This window comes from Cornus florida, unplaced genomic scaffold, assembly GCF_030987335.1.
Source record: "Cornus florida cultivar Cherokee Brave unplaced genomic scaffold, ASM3098733v1 CherokeeBrave_3.0.0_Hap2_Chr11, whole genome shotgun sequence".
Classification (NCBI taxonomy): Eukaryota; Viridiplantae; Streptophyta; class Magnoliopsida; order Cornales; family Cornaceae; genus Cornus; species Cornus florida.
In genome coordinates, this window is record NW_026775581.1 from 61,300,230 (window position 1) to 61,325,949 (window position 25,720).

Sequence of the window (25,720 nt, forward strand, 5' to 3'; positions counted from 1 at the left end):
ATAAGGACATTAGGTCAATTTAGCCATTGAAATGTCTAAAATACCCAAATAACAAAATTTTAAAAGTATATAATAATAAAAATCAAAATTTCTCTCTCTCTCTCCCTCTCTCTTTTTTTTTTTTTTTTGAAAGGTCTCTCTTTCCGGCCACTTTCATAATTTTATTAGTACTTGGAAAATAAGTTTGTGGTTTGTTTTTATTACTAGACTATTAAACATGCACTCTGGTGTAGAGTAAAGTCACCAATGTTTGATGTTAATAAAGACGGTCTGCATTTCAATTATTCAATTTATTAAATAATATAAATTGGTTGGGATGTTCCATATATTTTAAATTTGTTTTAATTTATAATTGATTTAACTTACTGCATAAACTAATTAAAATTATCGTGTTTATTTTACCGTATTCTGTTAAGAGTAAGACACGGGTTATTCATTTGGCATTTCTTTTCCTAATCACAAATTTATTTGAAGTTGGACCTGGTTACAATTTTCTGAAACCAAAGTCCATGTTTTTGTAATATGGGTTCTGCTAACGCCAGTGGTTTGTAATTTGAGTCCAACATTATTACTTTTATATGTATGTAATTTTTCTTATATTTTGAATACCTTGACAAAAAGAATGACTTATGAGGTAGATTGTATCTTGAAATAGTGAGGAAATTTCTTGATGTAGGAAATTTATATGAAGTTTCCTAATGTGTGAGTGCTTGGAACAAGCTGCCTCTTTAGCCGAAAGATATATTGTCCTGTTAACTTGACTGGGAAAGTTAATAATTTGCAGATTCATTACCCAAACACCATCGATCGATCGAGAAAGATTTGCAAATATAAATTGGGTGTTTGAATGTCTCAATTTGCAGATCCAAAGGCCAAACATCATCGATCGATGGAGAGAGATTTGCAAATATAAATTGGGTGTTTGAATGTCTCAATTAGCAGATCCAAAGGCCAAACATCATCGATCGATCGATAGAGATTTGCAAATATAAATTGGGTGTTTGAATGTCTCAATTCGCAGATAAAGGCCAAACACTGAAGTGAGTTAGAGAGACTTGAGTGTGGTATCATAGTGTTGGTAATAGACGTCCGTTCCTGTTCCAGGAGGCGAATACGAAGTGTTTTTGAGTTTTAGAGGGCCAGACACTCGCCGCACGTTCACAGATTTTCTATATACCTGTCTCAATGACGCAGGTGTTCGCACCTTTCGGGATGACAATGAGCTTCGCAAAGGAGAAGAGATCGGCCCTGAGCTCCTCGAAGCAATCAGGGAGTCCAGTATCTCCATCCCGATCTTCTCCAACAACTATGCTTCCAGTAAATGGTGCCTCCGTGAGCTTCTACGATGTTGAACCATCCGATGTTAGGCATCGATCTGGGAGTTACGAGGAAGCCTTTCGCGAGCACGAGAGGTGTTTTGATGAATGCACTGTTATGAAATGGAAAGAGGCACTCAAACAGGTTGGAGAACTCAAGGGTTGGCATGTCAACAAAGAAGCTGATCAACCATTTTAATACTATCAAATTAGAGGGACAAACACAAAATTATAAGAAGAAAAACAACATGATAAATGTTGGTTTCATGAGTCAACTACTCGTCCCTAAGGTAGAACACATCAATCATTATTTTAGCTACTTGTTTATGTCTCGGTCACTAATTATTTTTCATTTTCATCATGACATTAATCAGGCATCAAGGGGAATTAGTAAAAACGATTGTTCAAAGAGTGTCGTTGAACCTGAAGAAAAAATGCATGTTTACAAGTGACTACTTAGTTATGATGGATGGTCATCTGAATGAAATGATGAGATTATTAAATGTTGGTTCAAATGATGTAAGGATTGTTGGTATGGCATGGGTGGTATTGGCAAGACAACTATTGCCAAGTCCATCTACAACAAGCTCCTCCAAGACTTTAAAAATTGTTGTAGCTTCCTTGCAGATGTTCGGGAAATTGTCAAACAATACAAAGATAAAGGTATTTGTGATTTGCAGAACCAGCTTCTCAATGACTCTCTTAAACCGCACCCTCGCATTACTAATGTTAACGATGGAATCGACGCTATCAGACATCGATTTCTCAATAAGAAAGTTTTCATTGTTCTTGACGATGTGGATGAAAAGTCTCAATTTGATTGGCTTGTTGGAAATCGTGATTGGTTTGGTCCAGGAACTAGGACCATAGTTACAACTAGAAACAAGCATGTTTTAAATGTTCTTGAAGTGGATGAGACTTACGAACCTCCATTTATGAACCCAGACCAATCTCTTCAACTTCTCAACATTCATGCTTTTCAGAAAAAGTTTCCTCCAATGGACTTTGATAGTATCTCTAGAGAGGTGGTATCAGTTACTGCAGGGCTTCCTCTAGCTCTTGAGGTTATAGGTTCATTTCTATCTCACAAGCCAATAACAGTATGGGAAGATACATCGAAGAAGTTGAAGAAAATACCAAATCATGAAGTTCAGGAACAATTGAGAGTAAGTTATGACGTATTAACCCATGAGCAAAAACAGATATTTCTTGATATTGCATGTCTTTTTATTGGGATGGATAAAACATATCCATTTTACATGTAGGATGACTGCGGTTATTTTCCGGAGACAGAAATTAATGTCCTTTGTCTCATGTCTATGGTAAAACTTGAAAATGATAAAATATTGAGAATGCATGATCAACTAAGAGATCTTGGTAGAGAAATCGTCCGTCAAGAAGATCTTGAGAATCCAGAAGGCGCAACAGGTTGTGGGATCGACAAGAAGCCTCGGCTGTATTTGAGGAATGCATGGTAAAAATTTACAGCGCTAAATTTTTTGCATTGATTAATGTTTTCTTAAGTCTCTTTCATGTCATTTCATGATACACATGCTCTAAATAATATTCATGGTAGCAACCACATAGGTTCCAATTATGGAGCTAAGTTGTTGACCAACCTAAATTTGCCAACATCATCTATGATGGGCTTCGACAACTGTCAGCTTGGATTTAAATTGATAATGGAACTCAATTTAAGTTTTTTAGAGTTGTGAGGTGAGTATTTATCTAATAAAAATTTTAAAAAAAATAAAAAAAGTCAAAAGTTTTAACTCATCTCAGACGACCGAAACTATCATTTTCTTTTTTGGGGGTTAAGAAAAGAATTTTAAATGTTCTTGTTACTAGCTAGTACATTACAATGGAAAGTAGGCATGTTGTACATTTAGATTGGTGTAGCATTTGTAATTAAGTTGTAGGCTTCAATGTTATGCACGATCTTTCAATTACTTCAAGTTATTTAGAGTTGTTATAAATGAAAAAAAGAATAAAAATAAAAAAATGAAGAAGAATTTGAAGAAGAAGAAAAAGAAAAAAAAGGAGTTCTGAATGTTTGAATCAACCAACTTGAATCTAACCCAATCTTAACTCAAAAAAATGACCTTTTTTTTTTTTTTTTTCAAGATTAAAATAACTAAACTTTAATTGCTTCATTTTTAATTTTTAATTTTTTTTTTATATATAAAAGCAAAAATTATCTGTAAACACCAATAACTGTTTCTGAGAAGTCATTAAAAATAGGTATTTTTTTTAAAAAATAAGAATAATAATTGATATCTAATATTAATAATTCCGTTTTTTGGCACGGGGCAAATAGTTTCTTTTATTTGTTTACTTTTTTTCATGGTTTTTACATTGATAGGTAACTGAAAAGGTCCAACTCCTAAATCTTAATATTGCTGAAAAAACGTGTGAGCATGACAAATTCGCGGAACGATCTAAACTGCGGTATCTCCAAATAAATGAAGCTGAAGTTGTTGTTGGGGATTTCAAGCATCGCTTGTTAAACTTAAGATGGCTTTGTTGGCAATATTACCCACTGCACTTTGAAGCAACCAATTTTCATATGAAGAAACTAGTCATACTTGATCTAAGCGGTAGTATGATCCCAGAGAACTGGAAGGGTTGGAGTCAAATTAAGGTATATACTACATACATTTTAAAATCTCAAACTCTCATAATCTCAATTCATTTCTCGTCTCCCATTACATACATACATACATACATATTGGAGCATGTATGATTGTTTCTATATTTTTATGTATCTTGTAAACAGATGGCAAATAACTTAAAAGTGCTTGACATTTCGGACACTGAAATACGGGAGCTACCTGATGAAATTAGGATGTTAAAGAAGCTGGAAATTATAGATGCACGTGGTTCTGATTTGAGAGGTAACATTCCAAGTTGCATTGGGAGATTATGATGTTTGAGATACTTAAGCAGCTTTTATTCTACAAGAATTCGAAGCCTACCAACAAGCATTCATACCCTTGACTTAAGAGACTGCTTTAATCTCGAAGCACTGCCAGAGCTTCCCTCGAGTTTACAAGTTCTGCTGTAGAGTTGCGGAGTTTTCATGTTACCCCTAATCTTGCAAATCTGGTTAATCTACAAGTCCTGCGGTGTTATCAGATTCCTGACTACATGAATCAGATAATTTTCAGTGATATTGTTAAATTATCCAAATTGCAGAGGTTGGACTTTGGATGTAGCAACAAGAAAGGGATTGATGCCCTTTCTCAGCTCAAATTCCTCAATCAACGCGAAGGACTTCAATGTATATTGGGTATACCTCCCAATGTGGTTGTTGGTGGTCTGTCATTGAAAAGACTACCAAATCTGTCAAATCTGAAGCTCTTGTCGGAATTGCAGCTTTCTGGGTGCGATAAGCTGACAAAGATTCAAGGGCTTGGGAAACTACAATTATTGACGAGTTTGAGAATAGAATATTGCTTTAAACTGACAAAGATTGAATTACTTGGAAATCTAGAATTACTAGAAAGTTTGACAATACATGAGTGCGATAAGCTGACAGAGATTCAAGGACTTGGAAATCTAGTATCGCTGGCAAGTTTTTGTATGCTTAGGTGCTTTAAAATAGTTGAACTTGATCTGCGCGAATGTTTGGCACCTCTAGCATCCTTAGATATGAGTGGGTACAAACAGCCTGAAAATAAACCAGATCGGTTCAACTTAAACAAGTTAAAAAGATTTGAAGTTGCTACTTGCTGGGATCTCAATAAAATCGAAGGACTACATTTATTGGTATCATTGGAATGTTTGTATTTGTCGGGTTGCTGGGATCTATCAAACTTGAAAATGTTGCACCCTGAAAATAAATCAGATCGGTCCAACTTAAACAAGTTAAAAAAATTTGAAGTTATTGCTTGCGAGAATCTCAATAAGATCGAAGGACTACATATATTGGTATCATTGGAATATTTGAATTTGTCGTATTGCTCATCCATGGTAAGAATGCCGAATCTATCAAACTTGAAAATGTTGAGACACTTGCGGCTCTATAAGTGCATGAGCTTACGTGAGATTGAGGGCCTTGAGGCTTTGGAAGCCTTGGAGGAACTGGACATCAGGTGGTGGTCATCGCTGGAAAAAGTACTGCATCTGCCAAACACACATATTATTTCTGGTGATTATGATGAAGATTCTGATGATTCTGATGAAGATTTCCATTGAGCCTGGTTTGGTTCCCCTTCTTGTTCGACAGATTGTATGCAGTAGCATGTTTTTCCACTGCTCAGATTATTCCATCATTGTGGCTTTCCTTTCCTTGATTACTTGCTCATTATCTTTTCTTTTTATTTATCAATTCAGGTTCTCATATAGGAAATTAAGTTGGGTGGAATAATCAAACATTGGTGAAGAGCATAGTATCAAAAGAATACTCCTAGTAAGAAAGGGTAAATGCTCTCTCTCTCTCTCTGTCATGAGTGAACAATCAATAATATTATTCTAGCTGTAATTTGTTTCTTATCCTCTCCTCCTCATTGTTTTCAGTACTCTATTGGTATGTCCCTGTTCATATATGGTTTGAGAATGAAGCTTAATGATGGCTTTGCTTTCATTGGTGATAAAGGTGAGCTTCTTTCTTGTATTGCAGATCAGAAATTAACGGAGTCTGAAGCAGGTTTAATTACTAATTTGCACTCTTCATCCATGTTCATTTTTTGCTCAACTTAAATCTAATTTGTAACTTCACTTTTTATCGTATCTCCAGACAAGTGAGGTGAGGACGTACAAAAAGAGGTATAAGGTGAATCCACAAGCATTATGAAAGAAATGGTAGCTTACATTATGGAACACGGATGGCAACAAGCTTGTCAAAAGGGCTGTGAAGAATAATTTTCAGATGTTTGTGATCAGTTGCACAAAAATAACTATTGTAGTTAGACAGAGAGGTTTGATGCATCACTTTTTGATTAATTAAATTCGTACATTTGCCTCATGTTCATTCCATTCATTAAAGCAAATAGTCAGATCTGCTAAGTTTGTGAAGAGTATATATTCAATCCAATGCATCGTATCACAACATCTAATCTTGCCATGCACATGGCTTCTTTATAATTGATACTAATGGGATTACAAATTCCATTAAAAAAAAAAACGAAGAGGACCCATTTACTTGATAATGCCAATTTGATTACAAATTCTATCAATGGTATCATCCTACGAATTATAAATTATAGAAAAAAATATAAATGACATTAAAATAGATCAGACGGGTGAGTTTGGATTGATTTGAAGAGAAATACATTTGAAGAGAAATACAAAAAGAGGAAGAAGAAATATATCTAGTAGATGATCCGAAGACTTCCACTGGCAGTGATGGCCTATCAAACGGCGTTGATAACAATGTTAATTGTCACATTAAAGATATTATTTTTAAATATTTTATTATTTTTATTATTATGATGATGTGGCAAAATATATATCATAGATTGAATAGAATTAAAACTTGTCATTACATGATGAATTTAACTTAGAATAATTTAGAAGAATTTTAACTTAGAGATCCTAGTCCTTTGAATATAACAAGGTGTTTCTTGCCCTTTATCTTTTAAAAAAATTATAAATCAATAAATAATATTAATACTATTTACCTAAAAACAGAATGATTTGCTTAAAAATAACTAACTATAAAGAAAATAAAAAAGAGAATAATGTAAATCCCTATTTATGGTTGGACAATTCAGAAGAGAAAACTAACGAAACTCAAGTAACCATCATTCATTGTATTTGAGAAAGATAGTAGAGAGAAACAATAAATTAAAGTATTTTTATTCTGCGAATTGTGTGAAGAAATCAATTATTCAATTGTTTAAAATCACTCTCCTATATTTTCCTATGTTCCATTCTAATTCTAAACAACCAAAACAAAACAAAAAAAAAAAAAAAAAAAAAAAAAATGATTGTCAAAGAGAATATCCTAAAATGAAACATTGAACAAAATTGAACTTGCACCCCATCCCAAATGTACCATTTAGCTCATCCTATACTACATTAAATAGAGAATGGAATACCTTTGCATCATTGTTGTGTCCCCAATTTAATGAAATTGGGCGCCTAATTTAATGTTTGTGATATTGTTGTATCCCCAATTTAAGGATTAGGATGTTCAGGAAATAAATGAATTAGAAGTTAAATTCAGTAACAAAGCTTAAGATGGCAGAATTTACTTGAATGCCGTTTAGTTACAATACAAGTAGGCATTACCCAATCTCTTACCTAACCTTTTGCAATATTTTGTATTAAACAGAAAGAAAAATAGTGATAAGAAATCAAGGTCATAAAACAGATTTTTAGTGAACCACTAAGCTCAATAGATGCCAGGACCAATCTCTCCTGAACTATAAGTTGAAGTTCCTTGCTCTAATGTCACAAAAAGTTTCCTGCTAAACAGTAGTGTGAAACTCAGAAAAACAAGCTGGTTATTCATAATAATGCAACTATATCATGTCTTGATAATTGGTCACAAAACTCTCCACAAGATTAAGGATGCCCACACACACTATCATACCTTTCTAGTGGATAGACGCAGGTAATGCCACTAAGCTCAATAGACGCAGATAAATCCCCTGAAACAGGCACCATGCATATGATCAAATGAAATTAACATGGTGAGCCTTGCATTACTTAACAAGGCAACCGACAAGTCTTCCATAACACCCATCAAAGCACAAGCTCTCTGAAGAAGTCAAATATTTTTATGATTAGTTAATAAACTCAAATAATCAACCTGGAAGCTTTTGCAAGTGGAGTTCAACCAACATGTAAAGCATGCCAACCATTAGTACCTTAAAGCTCTCTGTACAATATACCATGCGGTGAAAGCACAGAACAGGAACAAAAGTACAACAACTCGTATGAGTGAGTGCAAAAAAAAGGACCAGTAGTTCATAAGATTAGGAGGAAACAAACTGAATTGTCCATGCATCATCATACAAGAACAACAAAATGATGCTTAAATTGTACAAATTGAAGTAAATCAATCTTAAGCATAAAAATCAAATGTCTACCATGGTTTTTTGAAGGGGGAAAAAAAAGAAGAATCACTAATAGGACTTTGCAATCCTTCAATTGATGCCGTTCTTCCAGAACTAATGGATGCTAGGGGAACTTCTCCTGAGCTGTATTTAGTACTGCCACTGCCACTACCCCATACAACTACCATATTGGCTCCACATGGTGATTTTCTATGGACTAGTAATACATGATAGTGAAGCTGTTCTTAAATTCCACAAATATTACAACCATTCATGTTCTTAAATTAAAGGGAAACCCTTGAAATTGTATCTTGCCTTGACTTGCCTCGATGACTTCAGGAATCACATTCTGATACTTGCTCATAAACTTGCCCACAAACATCTTTTCAGTCATTTTGAGTGCATATATTAAGCTCAGGTCTTCCTCAATCAGATTTTTCGACATCAAAAGCTGTAGAACAGTACACCATCCTCTTCTCCATGCTAAATAGCAAAAGTATTTGATTTCCTGATCTTCTCCTTTGAAGCAGTCATACACAGTGGTTTTAACTTGAATGCTGCAATAATGTCCACTTCTGACAAACCAAAACTAGAATAAACTCCCAATTTTTGCTCCCCGGGTGATTTGCTCATCATTGATTCATTGCCATTGAATGCATCGCTGACATGAATAGCAAATTTGTGGGATCAAAACCCATTTTTTCAACATCGCTGACCACCTTACTAAACTGATCACTTTTTAAAAGTAGGGACTTTGGTTTATTCATAAACCATTTTAGGACTAATGACTTGGGTACACAATGATTCAACAAGATTGCAATATTTGGTTCCAACACCTTCTCTTCTCCAACTTAAATTCAAGTATTCCATAGCACGCTTTGATTGCTTTCAAGACATCTAATGACTCGAACAGCAGGTATGATTTGGTTCTCAAGGCTTCTTCCAAGGACATAAGGTACAGATGACAATAACTGTGCAATTTCTGCTTCTGAAAAGCCCAAAGATTTGAAATATTCCAACTTCGGCTTAAAGGTTTTTTTGACAAAAAAAATCATTTAGTCAAAGTTGGAATATTTCAAATCTTTATTTTTTCTGCTGCTGCTGATAAAATAAAAAATAAAATTACTGAAGCACGCTCAGATCAGAAGCAGCAATTGAAACACAAAAGCATCCAACACTGCCAAATGACTTCACAATGTGCTGTGCTTATTCATGATAAAAGGCACCATCTTCTGGAGCAGCAAACACACAAGTGCTTATTCAACATAGATAACATACTCAACAAACAAGTGTTTATATAAAATACCAGGAAGGTGGAACTAATTCAAAAGATAATAGTAGTATCTTTATAGTCTTTCTTTATTGCCCACCTCCGTAGCTTATATTAGAAAATTAACAAAAAAATCAAATACTTCACATTAAATAATAAAATAAATATCTGGATAAACTTTTATGTCTATATTCAAATAAAAAGATAGCTAGAAGCTATCTCTTTAAAAGAGAAAACTTTCTAGCTATCTCTTTCAAAGAGAGAGAGCATGGACATCCCATATTTCTCTTTGGCTTCCTTATCCAAAGGATCCTCTCCCAAATATATGGAGATATAAGACCTGCACAGTAGTTCACTTTCAACCTTGCTCACCACCTCACCCATAACTGCACTCACAAAGAACAACTTTTTTGGTTAAATTCAATACTGGCCAAATGCATAGCATGTAAATTCTCACATCCCAAGGCCAAGGACTTGCTTGATGGAATGCTGATCTAGTGATCTATAGGGATTAAAAAAGGGTATCAGATTCTGTATTTGCATAGTACTCTACAATTTCTCTATGTTGCACTCATTGACACATCAGTATTACAGTTTTTTCTAAGTTCCAGATGAAAAGGGGGACCCTAGATCACCCATGTCATGTATAAATCTCCCATTGCCTAGTAGATGAGGGTACCGGGGCTTTAATTATATCGTAAGATGGCACCTAAGGAAGATAAAAATACCTACCATTGAGTTCTGATTTAGAATAAGCTCATTGTCTCACAATAGATGAAATGGGCTTTATTTATGATACAATACTCAGTCCTCTTGGCATCGCTTGTCCCCAGCTTCGGAACCAATAATAATATAAAAAAGGGTTAATTACATTCACACCCCTCGAGGTTTGCCATATTGACAGCCATATATAAGTTGGGCCTTTTTTGAACAATGACACCCCCTTTCATAAATTGAATCCAAACAACCCCTTAAAAGATGTGAAAAGTCAATATTACCCTTCAATATTTTATTAATTTAAATTGTAAAATATCAAAAATATTAAATGACATTTTTGCCCTTAGTTAACCATCTCCATCAGAAACCTAACCCTACTATCTCTACTTTCTCTCTCTAACACTCAGCTTCTCTTTATTGAAATATATATATATTCAGAACTCAAACACCATAACATACCCATACACCACCACCACCACCACCAAACCACCACCACTAAAATAGAAAAATAGAGGTAACAAATAACAACCATGGCAGCTCTAACACTAACAAACCCACCACCAAACCCACGGCCCCTCCCTCAAACCTACCACCAAATCCTTAGCCCTCTCCACCCCTAAATCCCTTACCACAGTTGCTGCCACGACCACCAAAAAAATCGTCACCTTGAACTGTCTGATCTGGTCGCAGTGTCGAGGTCGTTGCCGAAGATAGAGACGAGACCCATCCATGTGATTTTCGGATCCTTCTCGAGCTTGGAGAGAAGGTTGTGATGGTGTCGGCACCGCCTTCCCGTGGCCACCGTCTGAAGTATAGGCATACAGATAAAACCATCACTGAAATCCTTCCACACTGCGCAATTGAAATTTCACCAACAATTGATTTGGTGGTATTCACTGAATATATATATATATATATATGCGAGAATTTAGTTAATACATGGTGCAGCATACATTCCATCACTGCCAAGGTGTACCATACGTTCCATTGTTGCAATATAAACGACTGATTAGAGGCTAATTGATGGGTTTTAACTTCAATTTATATATATATATATTATACAAGGTTAGAAATGTAATTTCATTATTCAAATTAGTCAATTTTTAAGTCAAAGGTAATAATGTCAATTCATTAGGTGTCAGATGTGGCAAGTGACTCATGGGATATCTTTGTTAACTTTATCAAACTTAAGGGAATGTCATTGTTTAAAAAAATCCCAACTTATATATGGCTGTCAATATGACAAACCTCAGAGGGTGTCGGTGTAATTAATCCTATAAAAAAATAAATAAATGAATAAATAACTTATGAATGTCATAATTGCCTTCTTTTTAAAGCAATTTTAATAAAAAGATCTTATTAAATGAACATAACCCATAAGAAACAAATATGACAGCCACAGCCACCTACCGCTTCCACCCTAACCACGGCCACCTCCTCCCACCATGGGCACCGTCCATTGCCAATTTTCCATCATCACAACCATCTCTCTCGTCTCCCTCTTCTTCCCTCTCTCCATTCTCTCTCTCCTCTCCACCTCCTACACCCGCCACCCACAAAGTATGCTGCCTAACTCCTCCACCATCAATCCCTTATTACACCATTTGGTTCTCTAGTCATTACTTATTTCTTTCTTTTATTTGAGGCTTTTTGTAATCCCAGTTATGTAAAAGGGTTAAATCACTTCAAGCATGACGAGGTTCCCAATTAGAGTCGATGAAACCATGTATTCAACTTACCAAACAATGAACATTATTATAAGTGCAACTAAAAAAATCATTCCAGGAAAAAGGTAATAGTCCCCCACTTTTGATTGTATTCTATACTGATTGAACAACAAGAAGATAACTTTTCATGATTATACATTATTAAGTACATGGACAATTCACAACTAAAAACATCATTCCAGAAAAAGGTACTAGTCCTCATGCTCTGTTATAAATGAGGTGTTGGAAGAAATTTTTTGATATAGAATTAAATTTTGACATTGTTTTGACTGTGACGGTTATAAATCAAATTCTATAGATTTGATATGTAATATTTGAGAGTTATTATTACTATTATTGTTGTTAATAAGAAATGAAATTTTAGCCTAGAAAGGTACCAAAAATTAAGCCTAGGTAAGAAATTTTTTGATATAGAACTAAATTTTGACATTGTTTTGATTGTGAAGGTTATAAATAAAATTCTGTACATTTGATATGTAATATTTAAGAGTTATTATTACTATTATTGTTGTTAATAAGAAATGAAATTTTAGCCTAGAAAGGTACCAAAAATTAAGCCTATGTTTCACGATCTCGCTTGTGTAATAAGAATGTTAATGAGAACAATTTTATTCCTTAACAAAATTCCAATCAGATTCACGTGGTTTTATATTACTCGTTATTAGTGTTCAACAATTTAAAGTAGAATTCAAGGAGTTCTGGATCAACATACATCCCAATCAATTCATCACCCTTAAGCCCTCTTTTATTAACAACCCAAGGCCAACCACCACTAAGAAAGCCAATCAACAAATCAACAGTGAAATCGAATTGAAGACTGAAAAATACATATATATACACACATGGAAATCAAATCAACACAAAACATATGCACAGAGAGATTGGTAATTTTTACCCAGAACAGAAGAGCATTCTGGATCGAAACGATGGAAATCTGGATCCCAAATACAAAGCCCTTGCCGGATTTTAGAATGAAATTGAATTTTTTTAAATCAGAAAGCATATATATACGAAGATATATATGCAAATATATAGATTTCATACCTGTTGCTTTCTTCTAGAGTTTCACTGTGACGGAGGAGTGGCGATAGTGTAAGCTAGTTTGAGGAGAGAGAGTGTGGTGTAGGAGGGCAGGGCTGAGGTCGAGATCGGGATGGTTGGAGCTCGTAAAATGATTTACGAAGGATTGATCGGTAACTTGATTTTGCTGGCTTTTAGGGAAAAAAATTTACTTTGTAGTAAAAGATTTTTCTCAATTTTGCGATATTATATAAAATAGAAAAAAAATCACATTGCTCTCTTTATAATTATTTTTGTTCAAAAAAATTCCCACTAAAATTAAACACTCTTAACTAAAAAAAACATGTCACCAAATTACCACATATTCGTAACCAAGGTTTATTAAATTGTGAAATAACAAAATTAACTTTATGATTTAATATTAAATTTAAAATCTTTTACTTTGTAGTATAAGATTTTCTTTAATTTTGAATAATCAAACATTAAAAAATATAAAAATATTTACCAAACAACAGAGCTTAAATAAAATTCAATTTGGACGCTTCGTGATTACTTATAAAGCTTTTTAGTGGAACCATAAGTTTTGAAAAGCCCAACAACTGCACGAGCATCAGTTTAAAGCAGATGTGGACGATATTTGAGCACTTTTGCAAGGTAGTGCAAGAAAGTCCTAAAAGATTCGAACAACAACAAAACTTTTCCAATTTTTCAGTAAACATATGGATGATGCACGCATCTAAATACTCAAATAACTTATTTTTTACAAGAATTCAGCATATAATGGAGCACTTTCAAAACGAGAATACAAAATTTTTAAATCGTTATTGTATTATTGATTTAATAGTATTGTAAGTTTGATTTAATATTGGGTGATGTTGGATCCTCAATTTAATTGCAATAAAAAAGAAAGTACACAAAAGTGTATTGAAGATGATTTAGATTTCCTGTTTTACTAGCTATTCAAAGAGTTTGGATACTTTGTATCGCAATCATGATAGAAAAACCGATTAGCAAGTGGAAGATGGTACATTTTAAAGCTATGACATTATGAAATTGTCAGTTTGATAATCATTTTATTTTATATTTTCAGTTGCCAAATCGATGAATAATAGAAATAAGTGATGAAAATACCTCTCACATATTATTATGATTTGTTACTTTTGCACAATACTGCTCTCTAAATAAAAAAATAAATAAAGCCTAAATTCCAAAAAAAAAAAGATTCCTAATTTATGGGATTTTTTATATGAAAAGAACAATGATGCTGAAGATAAGTAACACCTCACTACCCAAAGACAAAAATGGACATTAAAATTTTAAAGATGAAGAAATCTTCATCAAAATTAGTGATACTAATTTATGAAAATGAATCTAAAGGAGAACTAAAAACTCTATTATGACACTTTTACATTAAGGAAAACGAAAATAAACATGCCACTTGACAACATGAAAGAACCTCACATGTATAGGCTAATAGAATAAAAATAAAAATAAAAATAAAAGAAAAATTCTCATGCCTTGGCCAGATTGCAGTGAAAAAGAAAATAAATGATACTATTAGTTACGAGAGAAAAGGAAAAAAAAAAAAAAGAAATGAGAGATAATGTTAATTGCTTATCGTGTTTGGTTGACTAATGAATGAAAAAAAAAGGAAATGACACTAATCACGTTTGGAAAAAGATAGTTTGTTTGGCATTATAAAATTTTCATTAAAAATGCTACCATTTCCCTCTATTTCCTTCCATTTTTTGAAGGATAACAAAATAACTATTCAAGCTTTAAACATATTCCTCCATATCCTTCCATTTCCTCTCTTTTCCTTCTAAAAATTTATACCTAACACAAAACTCCATATCCCTCCATTTCCTTTCTTTTCATTTCCTTCCATTTCTTCCCAACCAAACTGGCCCTTAGAAGAGAAGTAGTCAATAAATGGAGGGGAAAGATTACGGTGCAAAACATAGAAAGAGACGAACACAATAAAACAGAAATATACTTCCAAGTACCACTAAAGATTGGCAAGGGATAGTGCCAGAACATAACAAGCAGAGGTATCTTTCTAAAAAGAATGCAAAAATATTAAGGAAGCTCCTTACTACAGTTGCCAATTTCTGGAGGAATTTCTCATGTGAATCAACTTTTTGACAATTCAAGGAAGCTCAAACTATGCAAGAGCCCAATTTTTGATGGAATTTGGCCAGTAAACAAGTTTGATCCCAACCGTAAACGAATCAAACTCTGTGTAATTGCCAAATTCAGGTGGAATTCTGGTGTGTCTCCCGGTGTGGGGCCAAATTTGTGTGCAAAATAGTGTGATCAAGTTTTACATTTATAAATACCACTATTACCGCTAATTAAAAATATAACAAGGGTGATCGAGTAGGGATCGTCCCAAGGGATTGGTGGGTCGTATTAGGTTGTGGAATCGAGATTAGGGTTAGTAGGTCGAGTGATCAAAAGATTGGTTGGTGGTTGAATTACACTAAGATGCAATTTAGACTAAAGCAAACAATTAAATGCAATAGAGGGAAAATAAAATAGAGAGATCTTGGGGTTTAGAGATCACCACTAAATATAGCTTTTCTACACCCTTAATAAATGATTAATGAGGGGGAAAACATGTATTGCAATAATGGTGTATGTGTGTGGTTGTTTCAACAAGTATAGATGACCAATTAAGTATATATTGTCTAAACAACACAATGAGTAGCACAATATATCAAACTAAGCCATTAATTCCTCTTTAAGCTCACAATCCAAACACATCACAAAATTAGAGAAAAATGCCACTTGCATTCATAAGTATGGGACATCAAATAACAAGCATGAATTGTCCTCCCATTTAACATCTAAACTACAACTACACTACAATTAAGTTAATGACATGAAATTAAACTAATTAAACTAAGGAAGAGGCACAATCCATCAAGAAATGAGTATGAACCATTAAATAAAACTACAAGAGCATTCTATTAAGCACTATGTCTTGACAATCTCTAGATCTATAACATCAATACACATAGACATGCATCAAGAACACAAAATCTAGAGACAAACACATGAACATCTATTCTAGCATACATACATAGACATATGGATAGAATGAAATGAACAATTGGAAGCATTAAACCACACAAATCATTGAATAAACAAGATCTATGTATATAAATAATGTCAAAAATGTATCACAATACAAATTCCCTCAAAAATACATAAATCAAGATGTAGAAAGCATGCTTAGGGCTAACTCTAGCCCCAAGAGGATGTCTAGCCACTCATGGATGGTGTTCTTCAACCCTCAAGGGCTAACTCCATGGTGGAGATTGCACCTCTTCTTGGTTGATGGAAAAACTCCAAGCTTGTGTCTCTAACCTCCTCTCTTCTTTTATTCCTCACTAAGAATATGGAAATTGTCTCAAGAGTCAAGTGTGTAGCCTTTTTTTTTTTTGTAAAAGTGGCTCATATTCCTTCTATAGGTAGGTCAAATGGCACCCCCAAATATCTAGGCTCGTGCTCTAAGATTCCTCCCCAATGATTGGATATGAGACAACTTTTAATGAGCTGGAAATTGCATTTTCTCGAATTTGGAGAAGTTCGATCGATCGAACTTGTGGTGAGATCGATCGAACATGGCAGAGATCTATCGAACTTAAGTTGAATCGATCCTCTATGGCGGCCCCTTTTTGGATAAAGATAAATCTGATATATTTTGGTGATATTTTTGGGAAAGAGACAAAAGTGGTAGGTGGGGTTGTACAACTGGATAAGATGGAATCTCTTCGATCGATCTGAAGAAAGTTGGATCGATCGAGCTTTGCGGGATCTTTGGATAAGGACAGAATAGCTCAGATTCATCTTGAAGTGCTAAGATCGATCGAACATGTACTGAGATCGATCGAACTTGCTGAATTTGAACCACTTGCTTCCTTTTGCTTCCACTTTGCTCCTTTCTTTGATTCATCTCATTGCTTCAATTATGCTCTTATTTAGCTGAGTTAGCTTATTTTGGGGATAAATACCTGAAAAGGATAATAACATGAAATTAGTCTAAAGCGGGAAAATAAGATAGATAAAGGTTCTAGAATGTTCAAGCTTAAGGGGTTTAAATGCGCACTTTTCAGCACTCATCACATCCCCAAACTTAAATATTGATAGTCCTTAGCAATGAACTACAAAGTAAAGGAATGAAATGAACAACTATACAACTATGAATCTAGAAAGCAATAAATGGATAACGCCACTTTCGTAGGGAACACGATTGCATTTAGCATATGCAACAAGCCTTTTAAACCCCTAGGTTACCCCTAATGGACGAGTGAAGTCTCGTGAGGGTTTCCAGAAATGATACCCACAAACATTAAGCTCATTCTCACTAAAGAGGCACCAATATTGCAAACAAGCATTGGGAGAAAACTACCTCAAGTATGCAATTTTTCAAACATTTTCAAGCAATCTCCCAAAATTTCAACATCAAGCAAGCAAGTATGGTCCTCCACACATCAAGAAAATGATCATGCAAATCAAAATAACACTAGAATCCTTTTTGAGTGGACCAGCATCAAATATGTTGCTATCTAAGCCAACTAAAGAAATGATCACATCATTACCCTCAAACTAGCACACAAATCTAGTACCGATCATCAAAACAAAGAGTGGACCTTTTATAAAAACTTTATTGTTGTAGGTGCACTTATTCTTTTCACTTGATTTTTTTTTTTTTTTTTCACTATCCTAAGGATCAAAGATGGAAGCATAGTGCAATATAGTGATCTATTAAGCTTTCTAGCGATTCATGAGGTCGAGCGTTAGGTCAATGACTCCCAAACCAAACGGCTTTAGGGCATTAGGCGTTCAAACACCCCTACGGACTTACAAGCTCAAATCAACTAGGCTACAAATCAAAACAACCTCCATCTAATCATTTCCCACTTCTCACCTTTTGGGAGAAGTTTTCACTTTTTTATTACTTTTGAAACTTTTTTTTTTTTTTTTTAAGTTCAATTATTAACCTAGAGTTTGGGCCCTCTACCTTTCGGCGTGGGAAATTCAGTGCTTGATGAGGCTAGAATCCCGGCTACTTAGTGAAAAGGGGTTGTTATCCACCTTTATCAAGAATGAAAACTTTCAATGCACTACTAGCTTAATTAGGATATAACCAATTCAATAATCAACAAAGCATGTACCCCACAAATGAATGCTAGTGTGTGCCTGTGCTAGTGTAGAATCCTAGAATTAATCTCAAAACAATCACAAAATTAGGATGATGTGGATCACTAATGCAAGCAAGGTATCAATCTTTAGAAAAATTTACTCCTAAATAGCATCCACAAGGCATACATGGAGTATTGGACTCTCAAGTCAAGCAATTTTTAAATTCTAAGCAATATAATCCTCAAAAGATCAAAATCATAGTTAACATCAATCTCAATTCTCAATTATGCATTTAAAGTTCAAGTTTAAGTAGAATGCAACAAAGTCACCTTACCCCCAAACTTAAACCGCACATTGTCCTCAATGTGCAATAAGAACAATGGAAAAGATGAAAAGAGTATACCGTGGTGGTAAAGACATGAACCCTGGCAATGACCCAATTCGAAAGACGTCTCCCCCAAACTTGGAATCAACAACCCACTTGAATAACCACACTAGCAAACTCACATCAAATATCAAATGGGATAAGAATAATCAAATCATGTATTCTAAAGCAATATAACACAAGATGAAAGAAAGATATGAGACCAAGCCCAAGAGAAGATGAAAGTTGCATGACTACGCATAAGGGTACAATAGTGAAAATAAATTTTTTTTTTTTTTTTTAATAAACAAGATTAAAGGATATGAAAGAAAATATGAATAATGATTGCTAAGTTTAATGTCTCTAGCTAGACGTAATGCTGCTTTAAATAAATAAGCCTCAAATTCAAAAAGGGAAGACAAAGTCAAACCAATAATGTTCAGATCGATCAAGTTCAGATCGATCTCAAAAACTTTTCGATCAATCTAACATGCATAAACCTGCAAACATGTTCGCATGATGAGACAGAGAGGTCTTTGGATGCAGGTTGGATGCAGGTCTAAAATTTTTTTAAGTGTTAAGATTGCAGATCGATCCAAGATGAAGTTGAATCGATCCAAGAACTAGAGATTGATCTAGAAACAAGTTCGAACGATGGGACAAAGAGCTAAAATATGCAGGTTTTCTTCGAACGATTGGACAGAGAGGTGATTGGATACAGGTATAGAGTTCGATAGATCGAACTCTCATTAAGATCGATCGAACAGGCAAAAACTCTTCCATTTTGGATTGCAACCCTCGATGTCTTTATAAATAGGGTCTATTAGATATGTAGCTTCCAAATGTCTTTGGAAGACCTGTCCCTCAATGTAAGGTTTTAATCTCTGCCCATTAACCTTGAAAATGTTCCCTTTTTTCAAGTTTTGAATTTCAACCGTCCCGTGAGGTGCAACAGAGATGACTTCATAAGGTCCTTCCCATTTGGTTCTCAACTTCCCAGGAAAGAGTTTCAATCTAGAGTTGAAGAGCCAAACTTTTTGACCAGGTTCAAAAGACTTCTTCACAATGTGCTTATCATAAAAGGCTTTAATTCTTTCTTTGTAGAGTTTAGCATTATCATAAGCATTATGTCTCAACTCTTCCAACTCACTCAATTGTAATAACCGGTTCTCTCCAGCTTTATCAAGGTCAAGATTAAGTTTTTTAACCGCCCATAAGGCTTTATGGTCCAACTCAACCGGAAGATGGCAAAGCTTTCCATAGACAAGTCTATAGGGAGACATGCCAATGGGAGTCTTATATGCCGTCTGGTAAGCCCACAAAGTATCATTTAACTTTCGTGACCAATCTTTCCGGGTGGTGTTAACCGTTTTCTCAAGAATATACTTAATTTCTCGGTCAAACACTTTTACTTACCCACTTGTTTGAGGGTGGTAAGGAGTGGCCACTTTATGAGTAACGGAGTACTCAAGAAATAAATACCTTAAAAATTGGTTACAAAAATGCTTTCCTCCGTCACTTATCATAGCCCTAGGCATACCAAAACGAGCAAAGATATTGGATTTGATGAATTGGATAACCACGGAATGGTCATTTGTTTTGGTAGCACAAGCTTCCACCCACTTTGAAACATAATCAACGGCAAAGAGAATATATTGAAAACCATAGGACATAGGAAATGGATCCATAAAATCAATGCCCCATATGTCAAAGATTTCTACAACAAGGATATTGGTCAAGGGCATCATATCTCTTCTTAACATTGATCCCATCTTTTGACATCTCTCACACGACTTGCAAAAGTTGTAAGCATCTTTATGGATAGTGGGCCAAAAGAGCCCATTTTGAAGAACCTTCAAGGAGGTATTCTTTGCACTAAAATGGCCACCACATACAAGCGTATGACAAAACACAAGAACACTTAGAATTTCGCTCTCCAGAATGCATCTCCTCACAATTTGATCCAGACAGTAACGGTACATGACAAGGTCTTCCCAATAATATTCTCGGATGTTGGCAAAGAAACGATTCTTCTCGTTCTTTGACCAAGAAGTTGGAAGCTTGCCAATTGCCAAATAATTCATAATGTTGGCAAACCAAAGCATTTGTCTATTAGAAATTTGAAAGAGTTGTTCATCTGGAAAAGAGTCATGAATAGGTGGGCTAGGGGAAGGTTCTATCAATAACCTTGAAAGATGATCGACAACCACATTTTCGGTGCCTTTTTTGTCCTTGATTTCAAAATCGAATTCCTGAAGAAGCAAAATGCATCTAATCAATCGAGGTTGTGTTTCCTTCTTTGTCAAAAGATGTCTCAAGGCAGCATGATCAGAATAGACAACAACCTTAGACCCTAAGAGATAGGACCGAAATTTATCAAGGGCATATACTACAGCAAGTAACTTTTTCTCGGTAGTGGAGTAGTTCAATTGAGCTCTCGAGAAAGTTTTACTTGCATAATATATGGTACATGGAAGATTTCCTATTCTTTGTCCCAAAACTGCTCCCATGACATAATCTGAAGCATCACACATTATTTCAAACGGTAATGACCAATTGGGGGGCTACATAATAGGAGCGGATGATAACATGTCACGCAATTTATGGAAAGCGTCAAAGCATGCTTGATCAAAGACAGAAGGAGTTTCCTGGACAAGAAGATTGCACAAGGGTCTAGCAATTTTGCTAAAATCTTTGATGAAACGGCGATAGAAGCCGACATGACCTAGAAAGGAGCGAACTTCTCTCACCATAGAAGGTGAAGGTAATTCAGAAATGAGCTAAACTTTCGCTTTGTCCACCTCAATTCCCCTTTTTGAGATGACGTGACCCAAAACAATACCCTCTTGAACTATGAAATAGCTCTTTTCCCAACTAAGAACAAGGTTTGTTTCACGACATCTTTTAAGCATTAAATTCAAGTTTTTGAGGCATGCATCAAATGATAATCCAAAGATAGAAAAATCATCCATAAAGACCTCTGGATACTCTTCCACCATGTCCTAGAAAATTGACATCATACACCTTTGGAATGTGACAGGGGCATTGCACAAACCAAATGGCATCCATCTATAAGCAAATGTGTCGAAAGGACAAGTAAAGGTGGTTTTCTCTTGGTCTAAAGGGTCGAGGGCTACTTGATTGTAACCCGAATAGCCATCAAGAAAGCAATAATATTGTTACCCGACCAATCTCTCTAGGATTTGATTAATAAATGGTAAAGGGAAGTGATCTTTTCCAGTGGCGGCATTCAATTTTTGGTAATCAATGCATACTCGCCATGAATTGGCGATACGCTTAGAAATTGCCTCACCTTTTGCATTTTTAACCACCGTAATTCCTGATTTCTTGGAAACTACTTGAGTTGGACTCACCCATTTGCTATCTGAGACTGGGTAAATAATTCCGGCATCTAGAAGTTTGACAACTTCTGTCTTGACTACCTCTTTCATGTTTGGATTAAATCTCCTTTGGGCATCCCTAAAAGGTTTTGCATCCTCTTCTATAAGTATGCAATGCATCCAAATAGAAGGATCAATTCCCTTATGATCCGCCACACTCCATCCTATGGCTTTTTTGTTTTCTTTAAGCACATTCAAGAGCATATCTTCTTGGCCCTTTTCAAGACTTGAAGAGATGATGACAGAGAGAGTGTCTTTTGGGCCTAGAAATGCATACTTGAGATTGGAGGGTAAAGCTTTAAGCTCCAGAGTTGGTGGAGAGACTAAAGATGGGATTGGTGGAGTGCTAGAGAGTGGAGGAAGAGATTCTATTGGAGTTTTCTAAGGTGGAAAATCCAAGCTTGCAACAGATTCCATGAGATTGCTTACTTCATTCATTGATTTTTCATCATCAAACCCACAATTGCCATACATTTCAAAAAGACAAGAAGCAAGAGGATCATCGGATAGGAGAAATGAAAGGTTATCCTTGATTGGTTGTTTCATAACCATGGTTGGAATTGACTCTTCAACAACCTCATCCAACACATCTATAATATAACACTCGTCTTTATCTATGGGATGTCGACTTGCATTGAAAACATTAAGCTTGACCATCATGTTACCAAAAGAAAGGTCCATAACCCCGGATTTACAATTGAAGGTTGCATTTACGGAGGCAAGAAATGGCCTTCCCAAGATAATTGGGATGTGGTTGGTAGGATTGGCAACCGGTTCGGTGTCAAGAACTACAAAATCAACGGGGAAGTAGAACTTATCAACTTTGATAAGGATGTCCTCAACCATGCCCCTAGGTGTTTTGATGGATTTATCGGCCAATTGAAGCACCATCGAAGTTGGATTCAACTCATTCAAACCTAGTTGGACATACACGGAGTAAGGAATCAAATTAACACTCGCTCCTAAGTCAAGAAGTACTCTACGAACTTCATGGTTTCCAATCACACAAGAAATGGTCAGAGCACCAGGATCTTTGAACTTAGGTGGAATGTTATGTTAAATGATGGAGCTTATTTACTCTGTGAGAAACACTTTTTTAGGGCCCTGTCCCTTGCTCTTCCTCTTTTGTGTGCAAAGATCTTTCAAAATTTTTGCATAAGGCGGAATTTGCCTAATTGCATCCAAGAGAGGAAGATTGATATTGACTTGTTTAAAAACTTCCATCATGTCATAAATTTTTCCTTCTTGTCTCCCAAAAGGCGAAGTCTCTTTTAAAGCATAAGGGAAGGGAGCTTTTGGCTCATAAGATCTTGCAACTAGAGGGATTGATGAAGAAGATTGAGAATTCCGATTAGGGATATTTTCATCCAAGGAAGTAAGAGTAGGATTGAAAATGGGACGGGTGACAACTTTTGGTTACACCGGTTCACTATCTTCCCTTTAGTTGTTCAACCCTATTGTCAACTTGTCTACCACTTCTCAAAGTGGTGATGGCTTACACTTGTGCCTGGGAAGAACACCCCGAGGTAGGGTTTACTTCTACACAAAATTCCACTTTTGGATTCCTCTCGGGTTGACTAGGTAATTTACCCACTTCTCTTGCATTTAATGCATTAGCTATGGTCCCAATTTGTGATTCAAGCTTTGATATGAATTGAGAATGAGAATGCAACAAATTGGTGTTCATTTCTAAACTGCCCAAAGCCACCAAAACCTTATCTTCGAATGTAGGATTGCTAGAATGTGCATGAAGATAATGAGAACAAACTTGGGAATCATACATTTGAGGATGTGAGAAGTGATTCATTCTTTGGTGATGAGAAGAAGAAACAAATCCTTGGGAACCTTCATTCCTTTTATGAGGTGGAATGTATTTGCTTTGAAAATTTTTAGCTTGATATGGACTTGAGATTTCATTGCACATTGGAACATATGCACTTGAATAAGGATGTGCAAATGTAGCATTGACTTATTCAAAATGTTCATCAAACACATGTCCATGGGGACAATTGGAGGTAGTATGTAGAACACTTGAGCACATTATGTAAGGCTCACAAGGATGAGAAACATGATGAAGATGAGATGAATTGATAGTCGGTCTTTGATTCAACAAGAATTGATCAAGTTTTTTAGAAAGAGTTTTAACCTCGGCTACAATTTTCTTTAATTCTTCAATTTGACACACTTTTGCATATTTCTCCTTTTTATTAGAATCATGATCAAACCGAGAAGTGTGATATTTATGCAAAGAGTTTTCACTCATTTTCTCAAAAAGGTGTCAAATATCATCTTCATGTTTTCCAAAATATGAACCTCCACATGATGTATCCACTATGTCCTTATGCATATCGGTTAGGCTTTCATAAAAATATTGGACAACTTGCCATTTTGGAATACCATGATGTGGACATTTTCTTAGCAAGTCATTCAATCTCTCCTAAGCCTAATGCAATAACTCCCCTTCTCTTTGAGAAAATTCTCTAATCGAAGCTCGCATTACATTGGTCAAGCTTACGGAGTAAAATTTTTTTAAACACTCATTTTGCATTTGCATCCAAGATGTTATTGAATTTTCCCCCAAAGTGTTGAACCAATGCTTTGCTTTGTTTTTGAGTGTGAAAGGGAAGAGAAGAAGTCTAAGAACTTCTTTCGGGACATTCATGTACCTCACGGTGGAGCATATTTCAAGAAATTCATTGAGATGTTTATATGGCTCCTCACCATCTAAGCCATAAAATAGTGGACACATTTGAATGGTCTCGGGCTTAATTTCTTATTGATTGGCCTCAAAATTAGGAAGCATTATGCAAGTTGGTGCATGGTATTCATGAAGATTATAATGATCACGAAGGATCATTGGAGGAATTGGAGCTTGAACTCCGGGAGGAAATTGGTTGAAAGGAGGATGCTCCATGAAGTTCGGGTCTAAATAACTAAGATGACCCTTTAGATTTTCCTTTAGTTATGATGGGGTTGGTTAAGATCGCACAACAATGAAATCAACTAAGCAAACACTTCGCCCCCTTAACAAATCAATCAATAAATCTCCACATACAATGATCCCATACTCGCATGCTTGAATAACATGCAAAGAAAAATAAATTGCCTCCATGCGGGCTCACGATTTATCTAAGAATGAAATACAAGCCTCCACGAGGGCCGATGATTTAACTAGAGATTAACTTAAGAAAGAGCTCACAAAGGGTCATTTAGCACTTCAATTCAATTTTCAATTTTAGCCTTACAAAATTTTAGATTTTAGCTTTTTCCTTACTTTTGCTTAGCTCCTTGCTTAAAATGCTCATTTGCTCACCTTCAAGCTCAATGCACCTAGTCAAACAAGAACCAACACAATAAGTAACCAAAATTATAACGAAAATAAAGTAAAGACACGATCAAAAGAGTACTAATTCCTCATTGATTCCACAAATACGACGTTGCCTTCATTCAATCCCCGACAACGGGACCAAAAACTTGATGTGTCCCCGGTGTGGGGCCAAATTTGTGTGCAAAATAGTGTGGCCAAGTTTTACATTTATAAATGCCACTACTACCGCTAACTAAAAATATAGCAAGGGTGAGTAGGGATCATCCAAGAGATTGGTGGGTCGTATTAAGTTGTGGAATCGAGATTAGGGTTAGTAGGTCGAGTGATCAAAAGATTGGTTGATGGTTGAATTTAGACTAAAGTAAACAATTAAATGCAATAGAGGGAAAATAAAAGAGAGAGATCTTGGAGTTTAGAGATCA

At 35.3% G+C, this 25,720-nt stretch overlaps 2 protein-coding genes and 1 long non-coding RNA gene across 6 annotated transcripts; 2 read left to right on the forward strand and 1 right to left on the reverse strand.

Annotated features, from left to right (window-relative positions):
• Nucleotides 1–1,855: 1,855 nt before the first annotated feature.
• Nucleotides 1,856–4,242, forward strand: LOC132281154 (disease resistance protein L6-like). The gene is made up of 4 exons (XM_059782885.1): nucleotides 1,856–2,482; nucleotides 2,582–2,785; nucleotides 3,679–3,957; nucleotides 4,093–4,242. The coding sequence occupies exons 1-4, from the start codon at nucleotides 1,856–1,858 to the stop codon at nucleotides 4,240–4,242; spliced, it is 1,260 nt and encodes a 419-aa protein (XP_059638868.1).
• Nucleotides 4,111–6,190, forward strand: LOC132282456 (uncharacterized). Of its 4 annotated transcripts, none has more exons than XM_059784147.1 (4): nucleotides 4,111–5,547; nucleotides 5,652–5,737; nucleotides 5,835–5,913; nucleotides 6,055–6,190. In XM_059784147.1, exon 1 carries the CDS (start codon nucleotides 4,464–4,466, stop codon nucleotides 5,511–5,513), a length of 1,050 nt encoding a protein of 349 aa, XP_059640130.1. In that variant the 5' UTR covers nucleotides 4,111–4,463; the 3' UTR covers nucleotides 5,514–5,547; nucleotides 5,652–5,737; nucleotides 5,835–5,913; nucleotides 6,055–6,190. The 4 variants fall into 4 exon arrangements, with proteins under 4 accessions (XP_059640130.1, XP_059640132.1, XP_059640131.1 ...); XM_059784149.1 differs by having other exon boundaries at nucleotides 4,111–5,518; XM_059784148.1 differs by having other exon boundaries at nucleotides 4,111–5,737; nucleotides 5,835–5,964.
• A 4,379-nt stretch (nucleotides 6,191–10,569) lies between these two features.
• Nucleotides 10,570–13,217, reverse strand: LOC132282457 (uncharacterized). The gene is made up of 2 exons (XR_009471770.1): nucleotides 13,079–13,217; nucleotides 10,570–11,159 (listed from the first exon to the last, which is right to left on the reverse strand). It is a non-coding gene; the product is annotated as an uncharacterized LOC132282457 (long non-coding RNA).
• Nucleotides 13,218–25,720: the final 12,503 nt, after the last annotated feature.